A 20,384-nucleotide genomic window follows, 5' to 3' on the forward strand; every position below is an offset into this window, starting at 1 on the left:
CTAAAACTGATTATGGGGTTCAACGGTTGTTAGCCTATTCCATTTTTAATAAAGTTCCCCATCATCTTTTCACCTAAGTATTTTAGTAGTTACTGATGATTGTTGTCTGAATCCATTACTTCTTTAGGGGTTACAAATGGTGATATTCTATCATTCTTCATTTTTTAAGCTATGTTTCTTCTATAAAGAAAACTTTTACTAGCTTTTTGGTTTGTGCAAGGAAAATAGGGTAAGTGCTTGATTCCCTTTATCTCCATCCACTGCCTTTGACTTTTTTACTTTAATTAAAAAATTTTTTTTGATCTCTAGAAGTTCTGTGCCTTTTCAGATCTTCTTGGAGTTTACTCACATTTTTAAACCTGTTTTTATTTCTTGGAATATATTATAATTTTTATATTCTGTTTGATGATCCCATTATATGAAGAAGTCATAGCCAGTTTGACAGTGTCACCTGTTGTTTCTGCTGGCTGTTAGAGTGTTTTATTTCCTTTTGAACTGTGAACCGTTTATTTATCTTGGTACCCATCTTTGGGAATTCTTGGGGTCTTGTATAAAGGTAGGTTTCTCCATGGATGAGTTTCATTTGTTTCTGTCAGATGCCTATGGACGTAAGAAGCCTTCGACCTCTTCAAAATATCAATTCTCCTCTTGAAACATTTTAGACCACGCATTTAGTGTGGATTCAGGTTGCAAATTGTGGTTTGTGGTTACAAGTAACCAGGGAAGAATTTTCCTCTAGTTCTTAGCCCCAGGTTTTGAGATAGGCAATATTCCTGGGGTAGTAGGTAGAAAAGTTTATAACTCACCCTATATTGAGACCCTAGCCCTTGCGGTCACAGGGTTATGGACAGGTCTCCAGTAGACTCTTCAACTTGGGTGGCCCCTGGGATTTGTCTTCTGTCCTCCAGCTTTGAAGATCATGTAAACCAGAGCTCAGGTTCATTAGGTTCAATAAGTACCCTCACAACAAAAAGGTCAGTTTCAACATTCTGCTTACCTCTCTGGCTTCCCACCTTTACTTTTTTTTTTGGCTTGCGTACTTCTTTTTTTTTTTACGGTGCACGGGCCTCTCACTGCTGTGGCCTCTCCCGTTGCGGAGCACAGGCTCCGGACGCGCAGGCCCAGTGGCCATGGCTCACGGGCCCAGCCACTCTGCGGCATGTGGGATCTTCCCGGACCAGGGCACGAACCTGTGCCCCCTGCATCGGCCGGTGGACTCCCAACCACTGCACCACCAGGGAAGCTCTTTTTTTTTTTTTTTTAACAGGTTATGGATGCATTTGAGAAGATTTTTAAAATATATTTTATGCATTTTTAGTTGTTTTTAGCAAGAGCCTCAGTCCACAAACTTAGTTCATCATTTTATCACAAATACAAACACTGTCATTATATGCTCTTTTCTTTAACTGTGCTTCATTCTTTAAGATATTAACTGTGCTTCATTCTTTAAGATATTATCTTATTGATCTTTCTAGTTATTTTATGTTTATTAATTGTGTATATTTCAGTCCTTGTGAGCACACTTGATTTATTCTACTGTTCCATTTCATTTTAGCCTGCTAGACACATAGTAACTATTCAGTAAAATTCTCACTTATCAGTATAAAATAAGTGAGCTTTTCATTAAGATTATTCCAGAGTACTTGATACTTCATTGGTATGAAAGAGTAAAACCCCTTTTACTAGCATACCTATCTTACTTTTGGGGAGAACTTTCTAATTGGAGAAATTTGACTGGTATTTGGGAATTCTTAGTTAAATATCTATGTGGTATACATGCATCTATGGGAATTTTATATTTTCTCAGTATTTTATTAAGTAAGCATAAAATGGACTGAAATAGTTCATTTTCCTTTTGAGATGAAAGTTTTGATCAGTAGGGACAGATTGTTCCTCTATAGGTTCTTTAGCAGATAGGAAGCAGATGTGGCATTGGGTGGAGACCGCTAGGGGAAGAACAAATGTATGAGTAATCTGGAAAACGATTAAAGTCAAATTATGAGTTAAATGTCAGCCTTTGGACCAAAACTTTTCCATTCTCGGTACTTTGAAGAGACAAGCAACTGAGTGTTCTTAATAAAGGAGAGACTGTTCTTAAAAGCCAGTACCACCCCACTATACTTAGTGTTGTATTTACAAGTGTTTTTGTTTTTTAATAATCTGATTTAGACTTTCTTAGGTAGGATATAACCCTTCATTAGCCTGTATTTGTACTTAAGGAGTCTGGTTTTATTTGATTAGCGAATGTCTTTAAAATCATATGCACTTTGTGCATTTCTAGGAATGTCTGGCATGTTTACTGGTCAAATGCCTTGCAGATGGAAATGGAATTTTGTGAGGAATCTTCTGGATCAAATACGAATCTATTTTTACTTTAGTAAAACTATTCAAAGCATAAAGACTTCAGTCTGGGTGTAAATGCTAGCTGCTGATCTGGGAAGGGTTGCCAGGAAAGTACCTGCTAAGGATTGAAATGATTTTCCCATTCCTGGGGCCTTTTTTTTGGTTGTGCTTGAATTACAGACATAAACCAGATGGGCATCAACAGGTCTTCTAGATCTCTGAAGTGCTTCATGATGACTACATTCACTAGGCACAATGTTTTCTCCTGTATTCACTAATGTGCTTTATAGTATTTGAATTCAGTGAAGATACTGTTTAGTTTTGTGTTTAACAGCACGCATTTAGAAATTATTAGACTAATTCCATTCTCCAGGGGAATACTTGAGAGGTAGAGCTGGGGACAGTTATAATCATTTCAGTTTAAAATTATACCTGCAATAAGAAATAAATCATAGACTCTCTGCAGTCCAGCTTGTAAATAAATAATAAATAACAATAAAATTAGAATATATCTACAATGAATGAAGTTTTCCAGCTTCTCTGTGCTTCTGGACATATTTTTCCACTTTTCAGTGCATCTGCCTAATTAGTGACAGATATCAGGTCATAGTGGTCTTATCTGGTCATAGCTTACAGTTTAATTCTGTTCAGATATGCTGGGCCATTGAAGAAAAATGCTCTTCAACATAGAAGAGCTATGTTGCCTCTACTTCTCACATTAGTTAATATCTTAATGTTGAAATTAAGTTATACCATCCTGTGGTAGCTGGAGGAAAACGTAATGAAAGCCTTTTGGAAACGTGCTAATAGCCACTGGCCACCAGTGTAGCATAGTGTTCCTCATAAAGGAGAGCTGATAGAGGAAAAGGTGATCTGTCAAACATGTAGCTTTAATACTTTAAGTTTCTTTGTAAATCAATTTATTGAGATATAATTTACATGTAATAAAATGCACCCATTTTATGTGTAAAGCTCAGTGAATCTTGACAAACTATACACCCTTGTAATCACCACCTCAGTCATTAACCCGAGAGAGAAACCTTCCAGATTCCTCTCTTCCTCACACCCAAATAATTACTAATCTCTGTTCATACTACACTCTGAATTTCTGTAGAACCTATTCCCTCCTCTTTACTCTCATAGCTACTACCTTAGATATGCTTGACCCTTACTTTTTTCACCTCTATTACTTACTGCAATCTACTGTATAACTGGTTTTTTACTCTTTAACTCTTTTTTTTCCTTTATACCTTCCGTAACGTTACTAAGTTGTGATTATTCTAATCACATTAGCCCCCTACCTTGCTTAAAATCCCTTGATGACCCTTCACAGTTCCCATTCTCAGTCATCAGTTTCTAAGTAAGAGATTGGCTCATAGTGGCAACTGCCTTGATGACTTAATCAGTTATGAAATATGCATGGAGAAGCAGATTTGTGAAGGGAAGGTGATGAGTTAGTTCACTTAACAATGTGGAGGAGTAAAAGTTTGCCTTGTGTTTCAGTTTTAAAGTTATCAGAAGCATTTTATTTGATTCTAGCTTTACATAAAAAACTATGAGGGAAGGAGAAAAGCATCTTTCAAATGTTCATCTAAAACACCATAAACTGTTCTGAGATATTTTATATTGATGAAAAAAAGAATTTTATCAATGCTAGGTAGGAAAAATTACAATGTTTGTTCTTGCTTATTTATACTCAAAGCGATTATTAAGTCTAAATTCATGAACACTCATTTTATTTGCATATACTAGCCTTTTAAAAAGTGCCTTCCTTAATTCTCAACCACGTCTCAAAAACCATAATGTGTTTATGAATTATGAGATTTACCTTTTAGACTGGTAAAGATAAACTCTGAGGTAAAATAATTGATAGCAGAGTATCTCTACCTTGAATGGGAGGAAAACATAGAAGAAATACTTAAATATGACAATAAAAAAACATAATGAACTTTATTTTTGCTACAGATATCATCTCAACCTTAATTGTCAAGCATATAGGTTATTTTCTATACCATAAATATTCTATATCCTCTAGTTTTTCTTAACACAGAAAGATATTTAGTATAGTTCCTAAATATAAATAAAGTAGTCCTAAAGTACTTTTAGGCCTGTTTACATTAGTTATTTCAATAGTCATTAAAGAGAGTGATTCTAATTTAAATGAGTTTTATCAGTCTGCTCTGGGGTATTATTTAGAAAAGTGATTATTCCCTTCTTTAAAAAATGAAAGTCCTCAAAAATTAAAAATAAAACTACCATGTGATCCAGCAGTTCTTCTTCTGGGTATTTATCTGGAGAAAATGAAAACAGTAACTAAAAAAGATACAGGCACCCCCATGTTCATTGCAGCATTATTTATAGTAGCCAAGATACGGAAACAACCTAAGTGTCCAATGATGGATAAATGGATAAAGAGAATGTGATACACACACACACACACACACACACACACACACACACACACACACACACGCACAATGGAGTATTATTCAGCGATAAGAAAGAATGAGATCTTGCCATTTGCAACTGCATGGATGGACCTTGAGGGCATTATGCTAAGTGAAATAAGTCAGAGAAAGACAAATACCGTGTGATCTCACTTATATGTGAAATCTAAAATAAATAAATAAAATGAAATACCAAGCTCATATATATATAAAACAGATTAGGTAAGGGGTGGGTTAAATGGGTGAAGGGTGTCAAAAGTACAAACTTCCACTTATAGAATAAATAAGTCATGGGGATGTAATGTACAGCGTGTCAGCTATAGTTAATACTGTATTTCATATTTGAAGATTGCTAAGAGAATAGATCTTAAAAGTTCTCATCACAAGAAAAAATATTCTGTAACTATGTATGGTAATGGATGTTAACTGACTTAATCATGGTGAACATTTTGCAGTATATACCTATATTGAATCATGTGTATACCTGAAATTAATACAGTGTTGTATGTCACCTGTACCTCAATAAGAAAATGAAAGTCCTGATCAAAATCCCAGCAAGCAGATATTGACAAATGGATTCTAAAGTTTATATGGAAAAGCTAAGACCTAGAATAGCAACATGATACTGAAGGAGAACGAAGTTGGAGGACTGACACTAACCTATTTCAAGACTTGCTATAAAGGTACAATAATCAGGGCAGCATGGTATTGGTGAAAGAATGGACACATATATCAATGGAGAAGAATAGAGGGTCCCAAAATAGACCCACACAAATATAGTCAAGCGATCTTTGACAAAGGAGCAAAGGCAATTCAATAGGGAAAGAATAGTCTTTTCTATAAATGGCACTGTAACAATTGGATATTCATATAAAATTGAATCTAGGCATAGACCTTATACCTGTTGCAAAATTAACTCAAAGTGGATCATACCTAAATATAAGACACAAGACTATGAAACTTTTAGAAGAAAACTTAAGAGAAAATCTAGGCAGTGTTGGGTTTAGCAAGTTTTTAGATACAACACCAAAAGCATGATCCAGGAAAAAGAAAATTGATAAGTTGGACATAGTTAAAATAAAAAACTTCTGCCTTGTGAAGTACTCAATTAAGAAAATGAAAAGGCAAGTCAGACTGGGAGAAATATTTGTAAAACATATATCTGATAAAAGACATATTCGTGATATGACCCAAAAAACCCTTAAAACTCAACAGCAAGGAAACAAAGAATCCAATTTAAAATGGGCCCAAGAGGGCTTCCCTAGCGGCGCCAGTGGCTGAGAGTCCGCCTGCCAATGTAGTGGACACGGGTTCGTGCCCCGGTCCGGGAGGATCCCACATGCCACGGAGTGGCCGGGCCCGTGAGCCATGGCCGCTGAGCCTGTGCATCCGGAGCCTGTGCTCCGCAACGGGAGAGGCCACAACAGTGAGAGGCCCGCGTACCGCGCAAAAAAAAAACCAAAAATGGGCCCAAGAGCTGAAAATTCAGAGAAGATATACCAGTGGCAAATATGCATATGAAAAAATGCTCAACATCTTTGTCATTTGCGAGTTGCCTATTAAAACAATGAGACCACTACAGACCTATTGGAATGACTAAAATTTAAAAAAAAACTGACAAATATGAAATGCTGATAAGAATGTAGAGCCAGTAGGAATGCAAGCTGGCACAGCCACTTTGGAAGACAGTTTGGTGGTTTCTTAGAAAGCTGAACATAGTCTTACTGTACAATCCAGCAATTGCACTACTGAGTGCAATTCAATACCCAATTGAGATGAAAATTTATGTTCACACAAAAACCTGCATATGAATATTTAAGCCGCTTTATTCATATCACTGAAAACCAGAAGTAACCAAGATGTCTTCAATAGGTGAATGGACAAACAAACTGTGGTACATATAGACAATGGAATATTATTACTCAGTGATTTTTTTAAAAAAATAGAAGCTATGAAGCCACGGAAAGATACAGATGAACCTTAATTGCATACTGCTAAGTGAAAGAAGTCAATCTGAAAAGGCTACAAATTATAATATATGATTCCAACTCTATGAAATTCTGGAAAAAACAAAACTATATAGACAGTGAAAAGATCAGTGGCTGCCAGAGATTCAGGGAGAGAGGAAGATGGTTAAATAGGGGATTTTTTAGGGCAATGGAACTATTTTGTATGATACTTTCTTGGTGGATACATGACATGATGCATTTGTCAAAACCCATAGTACTTTACAGCACAAAGAGTGAACTTTAATGTATGCATATTAAAAAAATAATTTAGTAGGTTGGAGGATCCCAGGAAGAAATGCATATAGACTGTGACAGGAGATTGTAACTGTATTTCAATTGCATGGAACAACCTTCTTGAAGGTGTGAGCAGGGAAGAGTGGGAGGGGAAGGTGCTGACCTAAGTAACTTTGGAAATGAGTCTGTAAGACTAGATGCAAAAGGAATTACACATTATCATTATGCTTTTGTTAATAAAGTTATTTCCCATGGGGGTACAAATTGAAAATTCTGATACCACTATACATATATTCTGGAATTAATAATTAACTAAATGGATGAGAGATGGTGGGAGCCAGATTTCTCCTTGTTGGAGTAGGAATTTACAGATAAGTAAGGGAAAGAGGCTAGAATGATCCCTTTGGTAATAGATTAGAGTTGGAGACATCAATTTGAACTCATGGTTAGCTTAATGTAGACACAGATGGTTTCATAGAGAAATATCAATATGCGTATATGCACAGGTTGGTATACACACATATATTTCCTTGCTCTGTCATCAGAGGGCCTAAAAGAAATGACACCTAGTAGTAAATAGTATACCTAGCCACTAGATCTTTGTTTCTAATGCCATTCCCCAGTAAAGGGAATCATGGCTTCTTGAAGAAATGGCTGATTCTAGGACTGGGGTAGGAAATATATGAGTCTAGAGAATCTTATAATGCTAGAAAGTAAAGAAGTGCTTACAAAAACAAAAAATCCATGTTAATAGGGGTATGTCAAATGGACGTAGGAGCCAACTGAAAGAGGTCCAATGGCCAAAGCTGGAAGAATTTGAACAATAAAATAAGTAAACTAGTACTGGATTATAACCCAAAGAATGAAATGAAATGTCCATGAATCAAAACTGATATAAATAAATACACAGGGAAAAGACAAACTCCCTGGGAAGAAGAATTCCAAATAAATTATGTAGATACTGTGCCCTCAATGAGAGGAAACTGAACTTCTACTCCTTAAGTATGGGCTGTACATAATGACCATCTTCCAAAGAATTCAGTATGGAAAGAAGGGGAGGGAAGAGTAACTTTACATTGGAAACCTGCCAAACACTGTTTCAGTTAGGTGATCAAGGTCAACTTCAACAGTGATAAGTCATATTAGTTAATAGTATGTACCATAACCCTAATCTTATCATGAAAAAAATATCAGACAAATTTCAGTAGAGGGGCAGCCTACAGAATAACTGATCAGTACTCCTCAAAACTGTCAAGATTATCAAAAATAAGTAAAGTCTAAGAAAATGTCACAGCCAAGAGGAGCCTAAGGAGACATCACAACTAAATGTAATGTGGTATCCTGGATGGGATCTTGGAACAGAAAAAGGACATTGTGTAAAACCTAAAGAAATCTGGATAAAATACTGACTTGAGTTAGTAAGAATATATCAATATTAGTTCATTAATTATAAAAAATGTACTATACTAATACAAGATGTTAATAATAGGGGAAACTTGGTGTGGAGCATGTGGGAAGTCTGTACTATCTTCTCAATTTTACTGTAAATCTAAAACTGTTCTAAAAAATAATGTGTATGAAACAAAACAAAGTACTATTTGAAGGTCTCACAGTAATCCAGTGGTTTCTGTCTTTCCTGCAGTTTTGAGAGTGTTTGCTGCCTTGCTGATTCTACTTCTCTCTCAGACATCACTTTTGATGGCAATCCAATAGCTCAAGAGTCATGGTACAAGCACACTATCCTTCAGAATATGATGCAGCTGCGCCAGCTAGATATGAAGAGAATCACGGTGAGTGAGAACTCTTCTAAACTGCTCACCATACTGTTTTAGTTAGCATGGGTTAGAGTTGGGGTGCATAGTCTTTGCTTGAAATGCTTCTTATTTTTAATGAACTATGGCTTATCATGACTATATACTTCATAATTATAATGACAAGTTTTTTACCTCCTATCCGTATTCCCAATTTCATTGAATTAAATTCCTAACCTTTTTTTAAAACTAGTCATCATGCTTGTTTTTCATTCTTGCTTAATATCCAGCTAATAATTTACTTTGAAATAAATGAATAAGAATTTCGTTGACAAGTTATATAGTGTAATGGTTAAGAACATGGGTGCTGGAGCCAGACTGCTTGAGTCTGCATCCTGGCTTGACCATTTTCTAGTCATATGACCTTCGACAATTTACTTAACCTTTCTATCTAATTTTCCTCAAGGTAAAATGGGGATCATAATTATATTATGTCATAGGGTTGTTGTCAAGATAAAATGAAGCATTAAACCTTAGAACAGTGTGAGGCTCCCAGGAAGCATAATATGGAGCTATTATTATTATTATTATTATTACTGTTACTATTGATGATATACCTCTCAAAGTAGCTATCTCTTTTTTTATTCATTCTGTCTCCATGGTAGACATTTTCTACACTTAGAAGTTTCGATATGGCTCCTGATCTAAGTGAAATGCCGCATGTAATAATACCCCTCCTTTTAGGTGTACAGTGCACATGAGCATACTTTAGGCTCCAAGAAGTTCTGTAATAAAGAAACTTGCCTTAATTTGTTTCATTGCATCCCAAATTTATTTGAACATTTTATTATCTCAGAAAATATCTGTTAATGATCTCATTTTGATAATCTCTGAACCAGAAAAATATCCTAAACCTCCACTGTTTTCTTACTTCTAGACTCTGCTAATTTTGATGTGGATTCTTTTTTTTTTTTTTTTTTTTTTTGCCACACCTCACGGCTTGTGGGATCTTAGCTCCCTGACCAGGGACTGAGCTTGTACCCTCGGCAGTGAAAGCTCGGAGTCCTAACTACTGCCAGGGAATTCTCTGATATGGATTCTGAGTGATCAGCTAGGTTTATTCAGTTGCCAGTTGACTCATTGCCTGTCCACTGGTTTCACACTGTGGGCCATTCACATTTCTACCTCAGCAATACTGTGGACATCTAAGGTGGCTAACAGACAAAGTGTTGGTGAGTTTGTAAATACCAGCAGTCTTCTGGGGTTCTACCTCTCTCTGTTCCAGCGTAGAGGAAAGGTTCTTTGTCCTCTCAGTTTGTTTGGATCTATACTGGCAACTCTGTCTTGTACTTTTACCCTTATTTCCAGGTCTTTCCTTAATTAAGCATCTTTGGTACTTCTAATTGATCTTCCTGATGAGGTTGCAAGGAACAGGGTGAGAAAAGAAGCTAACCAATTAAGTAAATTAGTAATTATATAGTATGTTTCTCATGTGAATTTATGCCAGTTTTGTCTACTCAACTAATGTACATAGTCTTTGAGAGCAGAAGCCATTCTTTGTCTTCCTTGCCTGATACATGCAGATGTTCTATACATGTTTATTTCCTTTCCTTCTCTATCTCACACGATGCTGAGAATGTAGTAATGTTCAGTAAAGCCTTGTTGGTTGAGTAAAGTTTACCTATTTCCATGCCTTAAATAAAGGAGAACAATACTGTCTATAACTACTGTCCTTGTACCTTCCCTAGGATGTGTTTGCTTGGTAAGGAAATGAGGAAAATCACTTGGGATGGGAACAGGGCCAGCTCTTCTGCTAATACAGAGCAGTAATCCTTGCACATCTTCTCTTCCACTGTTTAATTTTAGAAATTAAAAAAAAATTTAATGGAAATAATCTCAAAGTTACAGAAAAGTTATAAGTACAGGACAAAGGACTTTTGTTCCAGAACCATTTGAGAGTAAGCTGCTGACTCAATTCCCCAACCACCCCGAACACTTCAGTATGTATTTCTTGCGAGCAAAGACATTCTCTTATGTAAACACAATATAACCAACAAAATCAGGAAATAAACATTGAATAATTGCTAGTGTCTAATCCTCACACCACATTCAAATTTTACCAGTTATATTAATGATGTTCTGTGGGGCAAAATGATCCAGTTTGGAATTATACGTTGCACAGAGGTACATTTTATTGTCATGTCTCTATTCTCACCATTTTTCAGGAAGAGTTCCCTAGTCTTTCCTTGACTTTCATGACTTCGACATTTATGAAGATTATAGGTCAGTTATTCTGTAGAATGACCCTTAATTCGGGTTTTTTTTTTTTGCGGTACGCGGGCCTCTCACTGTTGTGGCCTCTCTCGTTGCGGAGCACAGGCTCCGGACGCGCAGGCTCAGCGGCCATGGCTCACGGGCCCAGCTGCTCCGCGGCATGTGGGATCTTCCCGGACCGGGGCACGAACCTGTGTCCCCTGCATCAGCAGGCAGACTCTCAACCACTGCGCCACCAGGGAAGCCCGTGACTGTTAATTATTTGTTATAGATTTCTGGCATAAATATCACAAGTGATTTTGCTTCCTCTCACTGCATCCTATCAAGTGATACGTAATTTATATTTATCTCTTTATTGTTGTTGTTCACTTTAACATGTTGTCTGCCAGGCTTCTGCACATGAAGTTATTCTTGTTCCCTTTTCATTTGGTGTTCTGAGACTCAATTCCCAACGGGGTGGAGGCAGGGTTCCCCACAGCTCCAACGAGAAATTCTCAGAACACCATCTCAGTGTCTAAGAATTCAATTCAATTCTGACACTGTCTACCTGGGAGATAGCACCAGATTCCACAGCTTGAGGACTCAGTCCTGTAAGACTACACACACACCCTTCTCTACCACACCCCCACCACCAGATGCCAGTAACCAGTCCAGGTTGTTAACTGTACTTCCAACCCCCTGGCTATAAATCAGAGGTTCCCACAACCCCCCGCCTCAGGTTCGATTAATTTGCAAGAGCAGCTTACAGAACTCAGAGAAACATTTTACTTACTAGGTCACCAGCTTATTGTAAAAGGATATAACTCAGGAACAGCCAGATGGAAAAGAGGGCAAGGTATGTGGGAAGGGACATGGAGCGTCTAAGCACACCACTCTCCCCAAATCTCTAGGTTTCACCAATCCCGAAGCTCTCTGAACCTGTCCCTTTGGAGTTTTTATGGAGGCTTCATTACATAGTCATGATTGATTATATCATCAGTCATTGGCATTTTCTTTTTTTTTTAATAAATTTGTTTTATTTATTTATTTATTTTTGGCTGCGTTGGGTCTTTGTTGCTGTGCGCGGGATTTCTCTAGTTGTGGCGAGCAGGGGCTACTCTTCATTGCGGTGCATGGGCTTCTCATTGCGGCAGCTTCTCTTGTTGTGGAGCACGGGCTCTAGGCATGCGGGCTTCAGTAGTTGTGGCACGTGGGCTCAGTAGTTGTGGCACGTGGGCTCAGTAGTTGTGGCTCACGGGCTCTAGAGCGCAGGCTCAGTAGTTGTGGCACACGGGCTTAGTTGCTCCGTGCATGTGGGATCTTCCCAGACCAGGGCTCGAACCCGTATCCTCTACATTGGCAGGCGGATTCTTAACCACTGCGCCACCAGGGAAGCCCAGTCATTGGCAGTCGATTCAACCTCCAGCTCCTCTTCTCTCCCTGGAGGTCTGGGAGTGGGATGGAAAGTTCCAACCCTCTAATTGCCTGGTTGGTTCTCCTGGCAACCAGCCTCCATCCTTAGATGGGGTCCAAAGTCACCTCATTAAAAAAACAAAAGACACCTTTATCACTCTCCACACTTAGGAAATTCCTAGGGTTTTGGGAGCTGTGAACCAGAAACTGGGATGAAGACCAAATATATATTTCTTATAATAAATCACAATATCACACCTTTGTAATTCCATACCTCATAAAAATTTCAGTTTATTAACTTATTCATATCGGTATAGACTCATGGTGTTCTGTCTCACCTTTTGTTTATAGCTTTTTAGTAACTTTAGTTTGGAAAGAATGTACCTTTTAAAAGACTTTCTATTAATTTGCCAACATGGGCTAGTGTTGACAAACACTAGCCCATGAGCGAGCCACCTGTTTTTGTAAATAAAGTTGTGTTAGAACACAGTCATATCCATACATTTATATATTATTTATATCTGCTTTGATGCTATAGTGGCAGAATTGAACAGTTGTTAAAGAAACTATATGGCCTACAACCCTAAAATATTTACCACCTGGCTGGCAAATTTTGCTGATACCAGTTCTATAACTATTTTCTCTTTAAAGATACCTTTTGATTAAGTTTTATGTAATTTATCATATGGACATTCTAGCTGGGGTGGATTACACAAATATTTAATGAACTTCTATGCACTGGGGCTATGGTTCCCCAAACGGCATGCCAAGGATACTGCAGTGAACTCAGAGGGGCACTGTGGAATATTTATAATTTTCAAGCAAAACACAATGATATTTTATATCTGTGAGACACTGAGAAAATTACTAGCTTAAGGTAGTTTACCATTTCAACACTAGGTCGCAGTATGTTTCTGTCTATGGCATTATATCCTGGCAAAGCTGACCTTTCAGTGGTTGCGATAAAAACAAATACCATGCCAAAATCAGTATAGAGCAGGAAATGAAGGTGACAGTGTCCAATCTAATTCTAATGTTTGAGAACTTGTGTAATGCCTTACAGACACACACATTTCATTAGTAAGTAATTGTGGCTATTCAAGAATGGTATTTTTTCTTTAATTTAATAGTATTTTTTCAAATGGCTACTAAGTTGCTAGAACATGAATACTTATTAAGTTGTTTACTAACTACTTAGTAAACAGAGCTGTAACATATTTCTTTTGATCTAAAGTCACCATGAAAAAATTCCTGACACATTCTTAGGCACCCTGAACTGAAGTTTCTGCACTGGGGTATGTATTAGACTCTAGAGGTGACAAGATCAGAATCATAATTCAGACCCTCAAGTTGCTTACAGTCAAGTACAGAGGCAGGCATGCAGCCAGATTATAATGCAGAATGACAAGCTAGTTAGATGAGCTCAATCAATAGATATGTGTGTGTTTATACACACACACACACACACACACACACACACACGGCACGATGATATCAAAGAGCAAAGCCCACCTATGTCTACTGGAGAAACAGGAAATGTTCCAAAGGAGAAAATACTTGACTTGAGACTTGAAGAGGGGCAAAGAAGAAGGAGGATGTATCAGTGGAAAGTGTTCCAGGGAGAGAGAAGGCGTGCAAAATGCAGACGGGTGTGAGAATATGGCAACTGATAGCAATTCAACATGGCTGAGCACTGACTGTACATGGGGGAGAAGAGCAAGAGGAAAAGGATGTATGACCAGCAAGGACTGGGTCATGAAGGGCATTTTATGCCATAGGAAAGAGTTTAGATTTTTGTGTTGAACATAGGAAATCCTTAAAGAGTTTTAAGATACTTAAATTGGATTAGTCTATTGAAAAGTTTATCTGAGTAGCAGCCCAGAGGATGAATTGTGGAGGACAGGATGGGTGATAAAGTGAGAAGCAAGGAGGTTAGTCAGGGTAAGAGCTTCTGGGGGTCTGATCCAGAGGAATGGCAAGAGATAATATGATATCAAAAGATAATGTGACTTCCTGGCCTCAATTCCTATTTAGCTTTTGTTATCTCTGTTAAGAAGAATGGCTTTTAGTAAAGAGAAGAAATAAATATTAATAAAGTGAAAGTAAAACCTAGGATAGGTGAATAAAAAGTTTGAGTCCAGACCCATTTAGATCAGGGGCTGGCAAACTTTATCTGTAAAGGGCCTGTTAGTAAATATTTTAGGGTTTGGGGGCTATAGAGTCTGTGTTGAAAACTATTCAACTCTCTCATTGTGATGTGAAAGCAGGCATGGCCAATACATAAATGAGTGAGCATGGATCTGTTCCAATAAAACTTTATTTACCAAAAAAAAGGTGGCGTACTGGATTTGGCCTGTGGGGTAGAATTTGCCAATCTTCAATCTAGAGCAATGGATAAGTGTAGTGAATAAATTGCTGGGCCTTTGAAAGTTATATCTGGGAAGCAGTATAGAATAGCAGAGTAGCTGAAAGATAAGATGAACTCATCTGTCTTTTTATCATGGAAAGAAAAAATATTGTGACAGTAAACTTAAATGTAGATTATGAAGGAAATCTAAATTGGATTATTAGAAGATAGGTTGTGAGTACTTAAGGAATTGATCAGCAGGAGGCAGCATTAGTTCACAGAAAACAATTTGTGCCCTACAAAATTAGGTTACTATTTTAGATATTATAAACAGACCCTCTCAGAAGAGTGCTATAGAGAGACAGTGTTTTGTTATTTAAGCAAAACATTGGACAGAGTCTTTTATGATAGCGTGTTGAGTAAGTTGTATGACAACATGGTTAAGTGGATTTGTGATTCAGGTATACCTACGGAACAGAAAGTAATGGATTAACGCCAGCCTGCAGAGAAATCTGTACTGGCATGCTATGAGGCTTTTTCCTCAAGCTTATTCTCTTCAACATTTTTGAATGTTGACTAGTTGAGAACATTTATATTATTCTGATAAAAATATGTAAATGACAAACTGGAAAAGTTAGAGATCCTGATGTACTGGTTGATCAAATCAGAATCCAAAAGTAGCTCAATAATCTAAAACAAGGTTTGACAAACTACAGTCTGTGGGCCAAATCCATCCCACAACCTGTTTTTTTCTTTTTACAGCTCTCAAGCTATGAATGGTTTTTATATTTGTGAAACATTGTGAAAAAAGAAAAAGAATATGCAATAGGGATTTTATGTGGATCACAAAGCTTAAAATATTTACCATCTGGCCCTTTACAGGAAAAGTTTGCTGACTTCTAGTCTATAAATATAAGCAGAATTTAGCAAGATAAAAAATAGAGAAATAGAAAATTCTGGACTTTACTTCACAACAACAAACATAACAATTCTCAGCCAAATGCAGTGTTTTGGGAAATGAGACTTAGCATATTTGAAAAAGACTTGCATTGGAATTGATAAGTTCAAATTGAGTTAATTATGAGGTATGATTGTTAGAAGTTAATATGGTTTTAAACAATATTCATTTATAGAAATAGAGGATTCAGAAAAATGGACAATAGTCCCCTTTTTTTCTTTAATGGTCAAATTACACCTGAACTATTAGTTTTAGAAGGGTGATCACAAACTGGAAGTATTTCCAGAGAACCTGGCACAATTCGTTGACAAAGGAGAAGATATTACAGTAGTCTTCAAATATGTTTACAACTGTCCAGAAAAGGAGAGAATAGACACATTTGGAGGGGCTAGAAGAAGGACCATTGTATAGAAAATTCCGCCTCCCAGAATTTTTTATTTCCAAGGCAGTATTTTGTGAATGCAGGTGCTATTCTCACAGTTCTGAAATGGACAGTGTCTAAAGTTTTCACCTCAAACTCACATTTAGTTGGCTTCATATGAACTTGTTTACAATTTGCCTCCAAAAAATGCAGTAGCCTATCTGAGATAGAGGTGAGTTTCCTGTCGTGGTAGCCATTACTAAGGCTCACCTATGCCTTCTGGTTCTCCTCCTCTTTTTAACAGATGGAAAGATGATATTTCCCTTTCCCTTGGAGTAAACGTGGTCATGCAGCTTGCTTTGGCCAATGAAATGTGAGCAGAAGTAATGTACATAATTTTCAGACAGAAGCATTTAAAAGCTAAAGTGAGATTTTCCATGCTTTTCTCCCATGCAGTGGTCATTGTGGAATCATACATTGAGTCGAACATGCCATCAGGTCATAGCACCCAGGAATACTTAGCCACTACATGGAGAACAGTTGCAGTGTTCTTTGCATGATCAAGAAATAAAATTTTCTTATTGTAAGCTAGTGTGAGTTTTAAAGTTGTTATGACAGTATAACCTAGCCGGTTCTGGCTCCCCTCCCCACCAAAGTATACTATAGCTATTATCCATGGGCCAGTAGAAGTCAGGTGACATGGCTTCTAATCTACATTCTGACATTAACTATGACCTGGGAAATCAGTTTTCTCTGTAAAAAAAAAAAAAGATTGAATGAAAAATATGGGCCATTCTCTTCTAGACAAAACTGTAATTTTAGATCTGTTTTAAGATTTAGTGTAGTCAAGGAAAACAATGTTTTGTATAACTATCTATTCTAAAGTATATGGTTAAAACCTCACATTGCCATTGTTTTTAAAATTCCACATAATAAATTGCTGCCTATATTAGGACTGCTATTATATATTTGCAGCAAAATGTCTTCTCATATAATATATGCATTGTTTTTGAGCCTCAATAAGCTGCTAACAATATATTCTAAGTTATTAAACATCTATTAAATCACTGCACTTCCTAATTAATTAGAAATCATTTCAGTATTGGGTCTTCACAACAAACTGAAGTAAGGAAAAAAGTGTATGTATATTTTTAGTCCCAGATAGATCCGTTTCTTTTGTTATGTAGAGGATATGGCTTTTGTGCCAGAAGTTGGACTATTATCTTGAAGATGCCAGAATTTTACAATTTTTTTCCTTCTTACCAACAGACTTATAGCTTATCTTTACAATTAGAGGTTTATTTTTGTTTCTACGTTTAGCTACTCTATAATTATTTGGGCTGAAATATAGTCATCAGATATATAAGTTTTTAAAAACACTCAATATTTGAATTGATTTGGCATATATCCAGTTTTCCTAGGTTTAGCTTTCCTTTTAAAGTCGTACTGCCTTTAATAGATGCTCAAATTCTTTTTGAAAATCTGATGAAATCATCTCTTAAGTATGTGTAGTACGTGATCCATACAGTTTCTAGTACTGTTTAAAACTGCTGTTTGAGTAACCAATCTGTTTCTAGTTCACATTCAATACATGAGTCAACAATTGAACATCAATATATTTTGTTCTTTTAAAAAGTTTTTTTCTGAAACAGGTTATACTTAATAGGTAACTAAATCAGCATTCACTGAGCAAAAGAGTTTAATATGCTTATTAATCCAGCTATTTTATAAAGCTAGTAATCAAGGTTCTGAATTTCATTTTTAGTTTATTTTTCCTCATTACCTCTATTCAGCCTTTAAATATGAAGAATAACTGTTTCCCAAATTGTAAAATATATTTTATTTATTTAAAATCTTTATTGCAGTATAATTACTTTACAATGGTGTGTTAGTTTCTGCTTTATAATAAAGTGAATCAGCTATACATATACATATATCCCCATATCTCCTCCCTCTTGCATCTCCCTCCCACCGTCCCTATCCCATCCCTCTAGGTGGGACAAAGCACCGAGCTGATCTCCCTGTGCTATGTGGCTGCTTCCCACTAGCTATATGTTTTACATTTGGTAGTATTTATAAGTCTATGCCACTCTCTCACTTTGTCCCAGCGTACCCTTCCCCCTCCCCATTTCCTCAAGTCCATTCTCTACATCTGCATGTTTATTCCTGTCCTGCCCCTAGGTTCTTTAGAACCTTTTTTTTTTTTTTTTACATTCCATATATATGTGTTAGCATACGATACTGGTTTTTCTCTTTCTGACTTACTTCACTCTGTATGACAGACTCTAGGTCCATCCACCTCACTACAAATAACTCAATTTCGTTTCATTTTAGGGCTGAGTAATATTCCATTGTATATATGTGCCACATCTTTATCCATTCAGCTGTCGAAGGACACTTAGGTTGCTTCCATATCCTGGCTGTTGTAACTAGAGCTGCAATGAACATTGTAGTACATGACTCTTTTTGAATTATGGTTTTCTCAGGGTATATGCCCAGTAGTGGGATTGCTGGGTCGTATGGTAGTTCTATTTTCAGTTTTTTAAGGAATCTCCATACTGTTCTCCATAGTGGCTGTATCAATTTACATTCCCACCAAGAGTGCAAGAGGGTTCCCTTTTCTTCGCACCCTCTCCAGCATTTATTGTTTGTAGATTTTTTGACGATGGCCGTTCTGACTGGTGTGAAGTGAGACCTCATTGTAGTTTTGATTTGTATTTCTCTAATGATTAGTGATGTTGAGCACCCTTTCATATGTTTGTTGGAAATCTGTATGTCTTCTTTGGAGAAATGTCTGTTTAGGTCTTCGGCCCATTTTTGGATTGGGTTGTTTGTTCTTTTAGATATTGAGCTGCTTGTAAATTTTGGAAATTAGTCCTTTGTCAGTTGCTTCATTTGCAAATATTTTCTCCCATTCTGAGGGTTGTTTTTTCGTCTTGCTTATGGTTTCCTTTGCTGTGCAAAAGCTTTTAACTTTCATTAGGCCCCATTTGTCTATTTTTGCTTTTATTTCCATTTCTCTAGGAGGTGGGTCAAAAAGGATCTTACTGAGATTTATGTCATAGAGTGTTCTGCCTATGTTTTCCTCTAAGAGTTTTATAGTTTCTGGCCTTACATTTAGGTCTTTAATCCATTTTGAGCTTATATTTGTGTATGGTGTTAGGGAGTGATCTAATCTCATACTTTTACATGTACCTGTCCAGTTTGCCCAGCACCACTTATTGAAGAGGCTGTCTTTTCTCCATTATATATTCTTGCCTCCTTTATCAAAGATAAGGTGACCATATGTACGTGGGTTTATCTCTGGGCTTTCTGTCCTGTTCCATTGATCTATATTTCTGTTTTTGTGCCAGTACCATACTGTCTTGATTACTGTAGCTTTGTAGTATAGTCTGAAGTCAGGAAGCCTGATTCCTTCAGCTCCGTTTTTCTTTATCAAGAATGCTTTGGCTATTTGGGTCTTTTGTGTTTCCATACAAATTGTGCACTTTCTTCTTCTAGTTCTGTGAGAAATGCCACTGGTAGTTTGATAGGGATTGTATTGAGTCTGTAGATTGCTTTGGGTAGTAGAGTCATTTTCACAATGTTGATTCTTCCAATCCAAGAACATGGTATATCTCTCCATCTATTTGTATCATCTTTAATTTCTTTCATCAGTGTCTTATAGTTTTCTGCATAATAGGTCTCTTGTCTCCCTAGGTAGAGGTTTATTCCTAGGTATTTTTTTCTTTTTGTTGCAGTGGTACATGGGAGTGTTTTCTTAATTTCACTTTCAGATTTTTCATCATTAGTGTATAGGAATGCAAGAGATTTCTGTGCATTACTTTTGTATCCTGCTACTTTACCAGATTCATTGACTAGCTCTAGTAGTTTTCTGGTAGCATCTTTAGGATTCTCTATGTATACTGTCATGTCATCTGCTAACAGTGACAACTTTACTTCTTCTTTTCCGATTTGGATTCCTTTTATTTATTTTTCTTCTCTGATTGCTGTGGCTAAAACTTCCAAAACTGTGTTGAATAATAGTGCTGAGACTGGACAGCCTTGTTTGTTCCTGATCTTAGTGGAAATGGTTTCAGTTTTTCACCATTGAGGACGATGTTGGCTGTGGGTTTGTCCCACGTGGCCTTTATTATGTTGAGGTAAGTTCCCTCTATGCCTACTTTCTTCAGAGTTTCTATCATAAATGGGTGTTGAATTTTGTCGAAAGCTTTCTCTGCATCTAATGAGATCATCATACAGTTTTTCTCCTTCAATTTGTTAATATG

General features: G+C 36.8%; 1 protein-coding gene across 7 annotated transcripts in view; it reads left to right on the plus strand.

The window, feature by feature from the left end:
• LRRC49 (leucine rich repeat containing 49) overlaps positions 1–20,384 on the plus strand; it is a 126,994-nt gene that overhangs the window by 60,289 nt on the left and 46,321 nt on the right. For all 7 annotated transcript variants that reach the window (XM_073801196.1, XM_073801197.1, XM_019949113.3 and 4 more), the window contains one exon: positions 8,676–8,823. In XM_073801196.1, coding sequence (XP_073657297.1) covers positions 8,676–8,823 — 148 coding nt within the window. The remainder of the gene's footprint in view (positions 1–8,675; positions 8,824–20,384) is intronic.

Source organism: Tursiops truncatus, chromosome 2 (assembly GCF_011762595.2).
Source record: "Tursiops truncatus isolate mTurTru1 chromosome 2, mTurTru1.mat.Y, whole genome shotgun sequence".
Lineage (NCBI taxonomy): Eukaryota > Metazoa > Chordata > Mammalia > Artiodactyla > Delphinidae > Tursiops > Tursiops truncatus.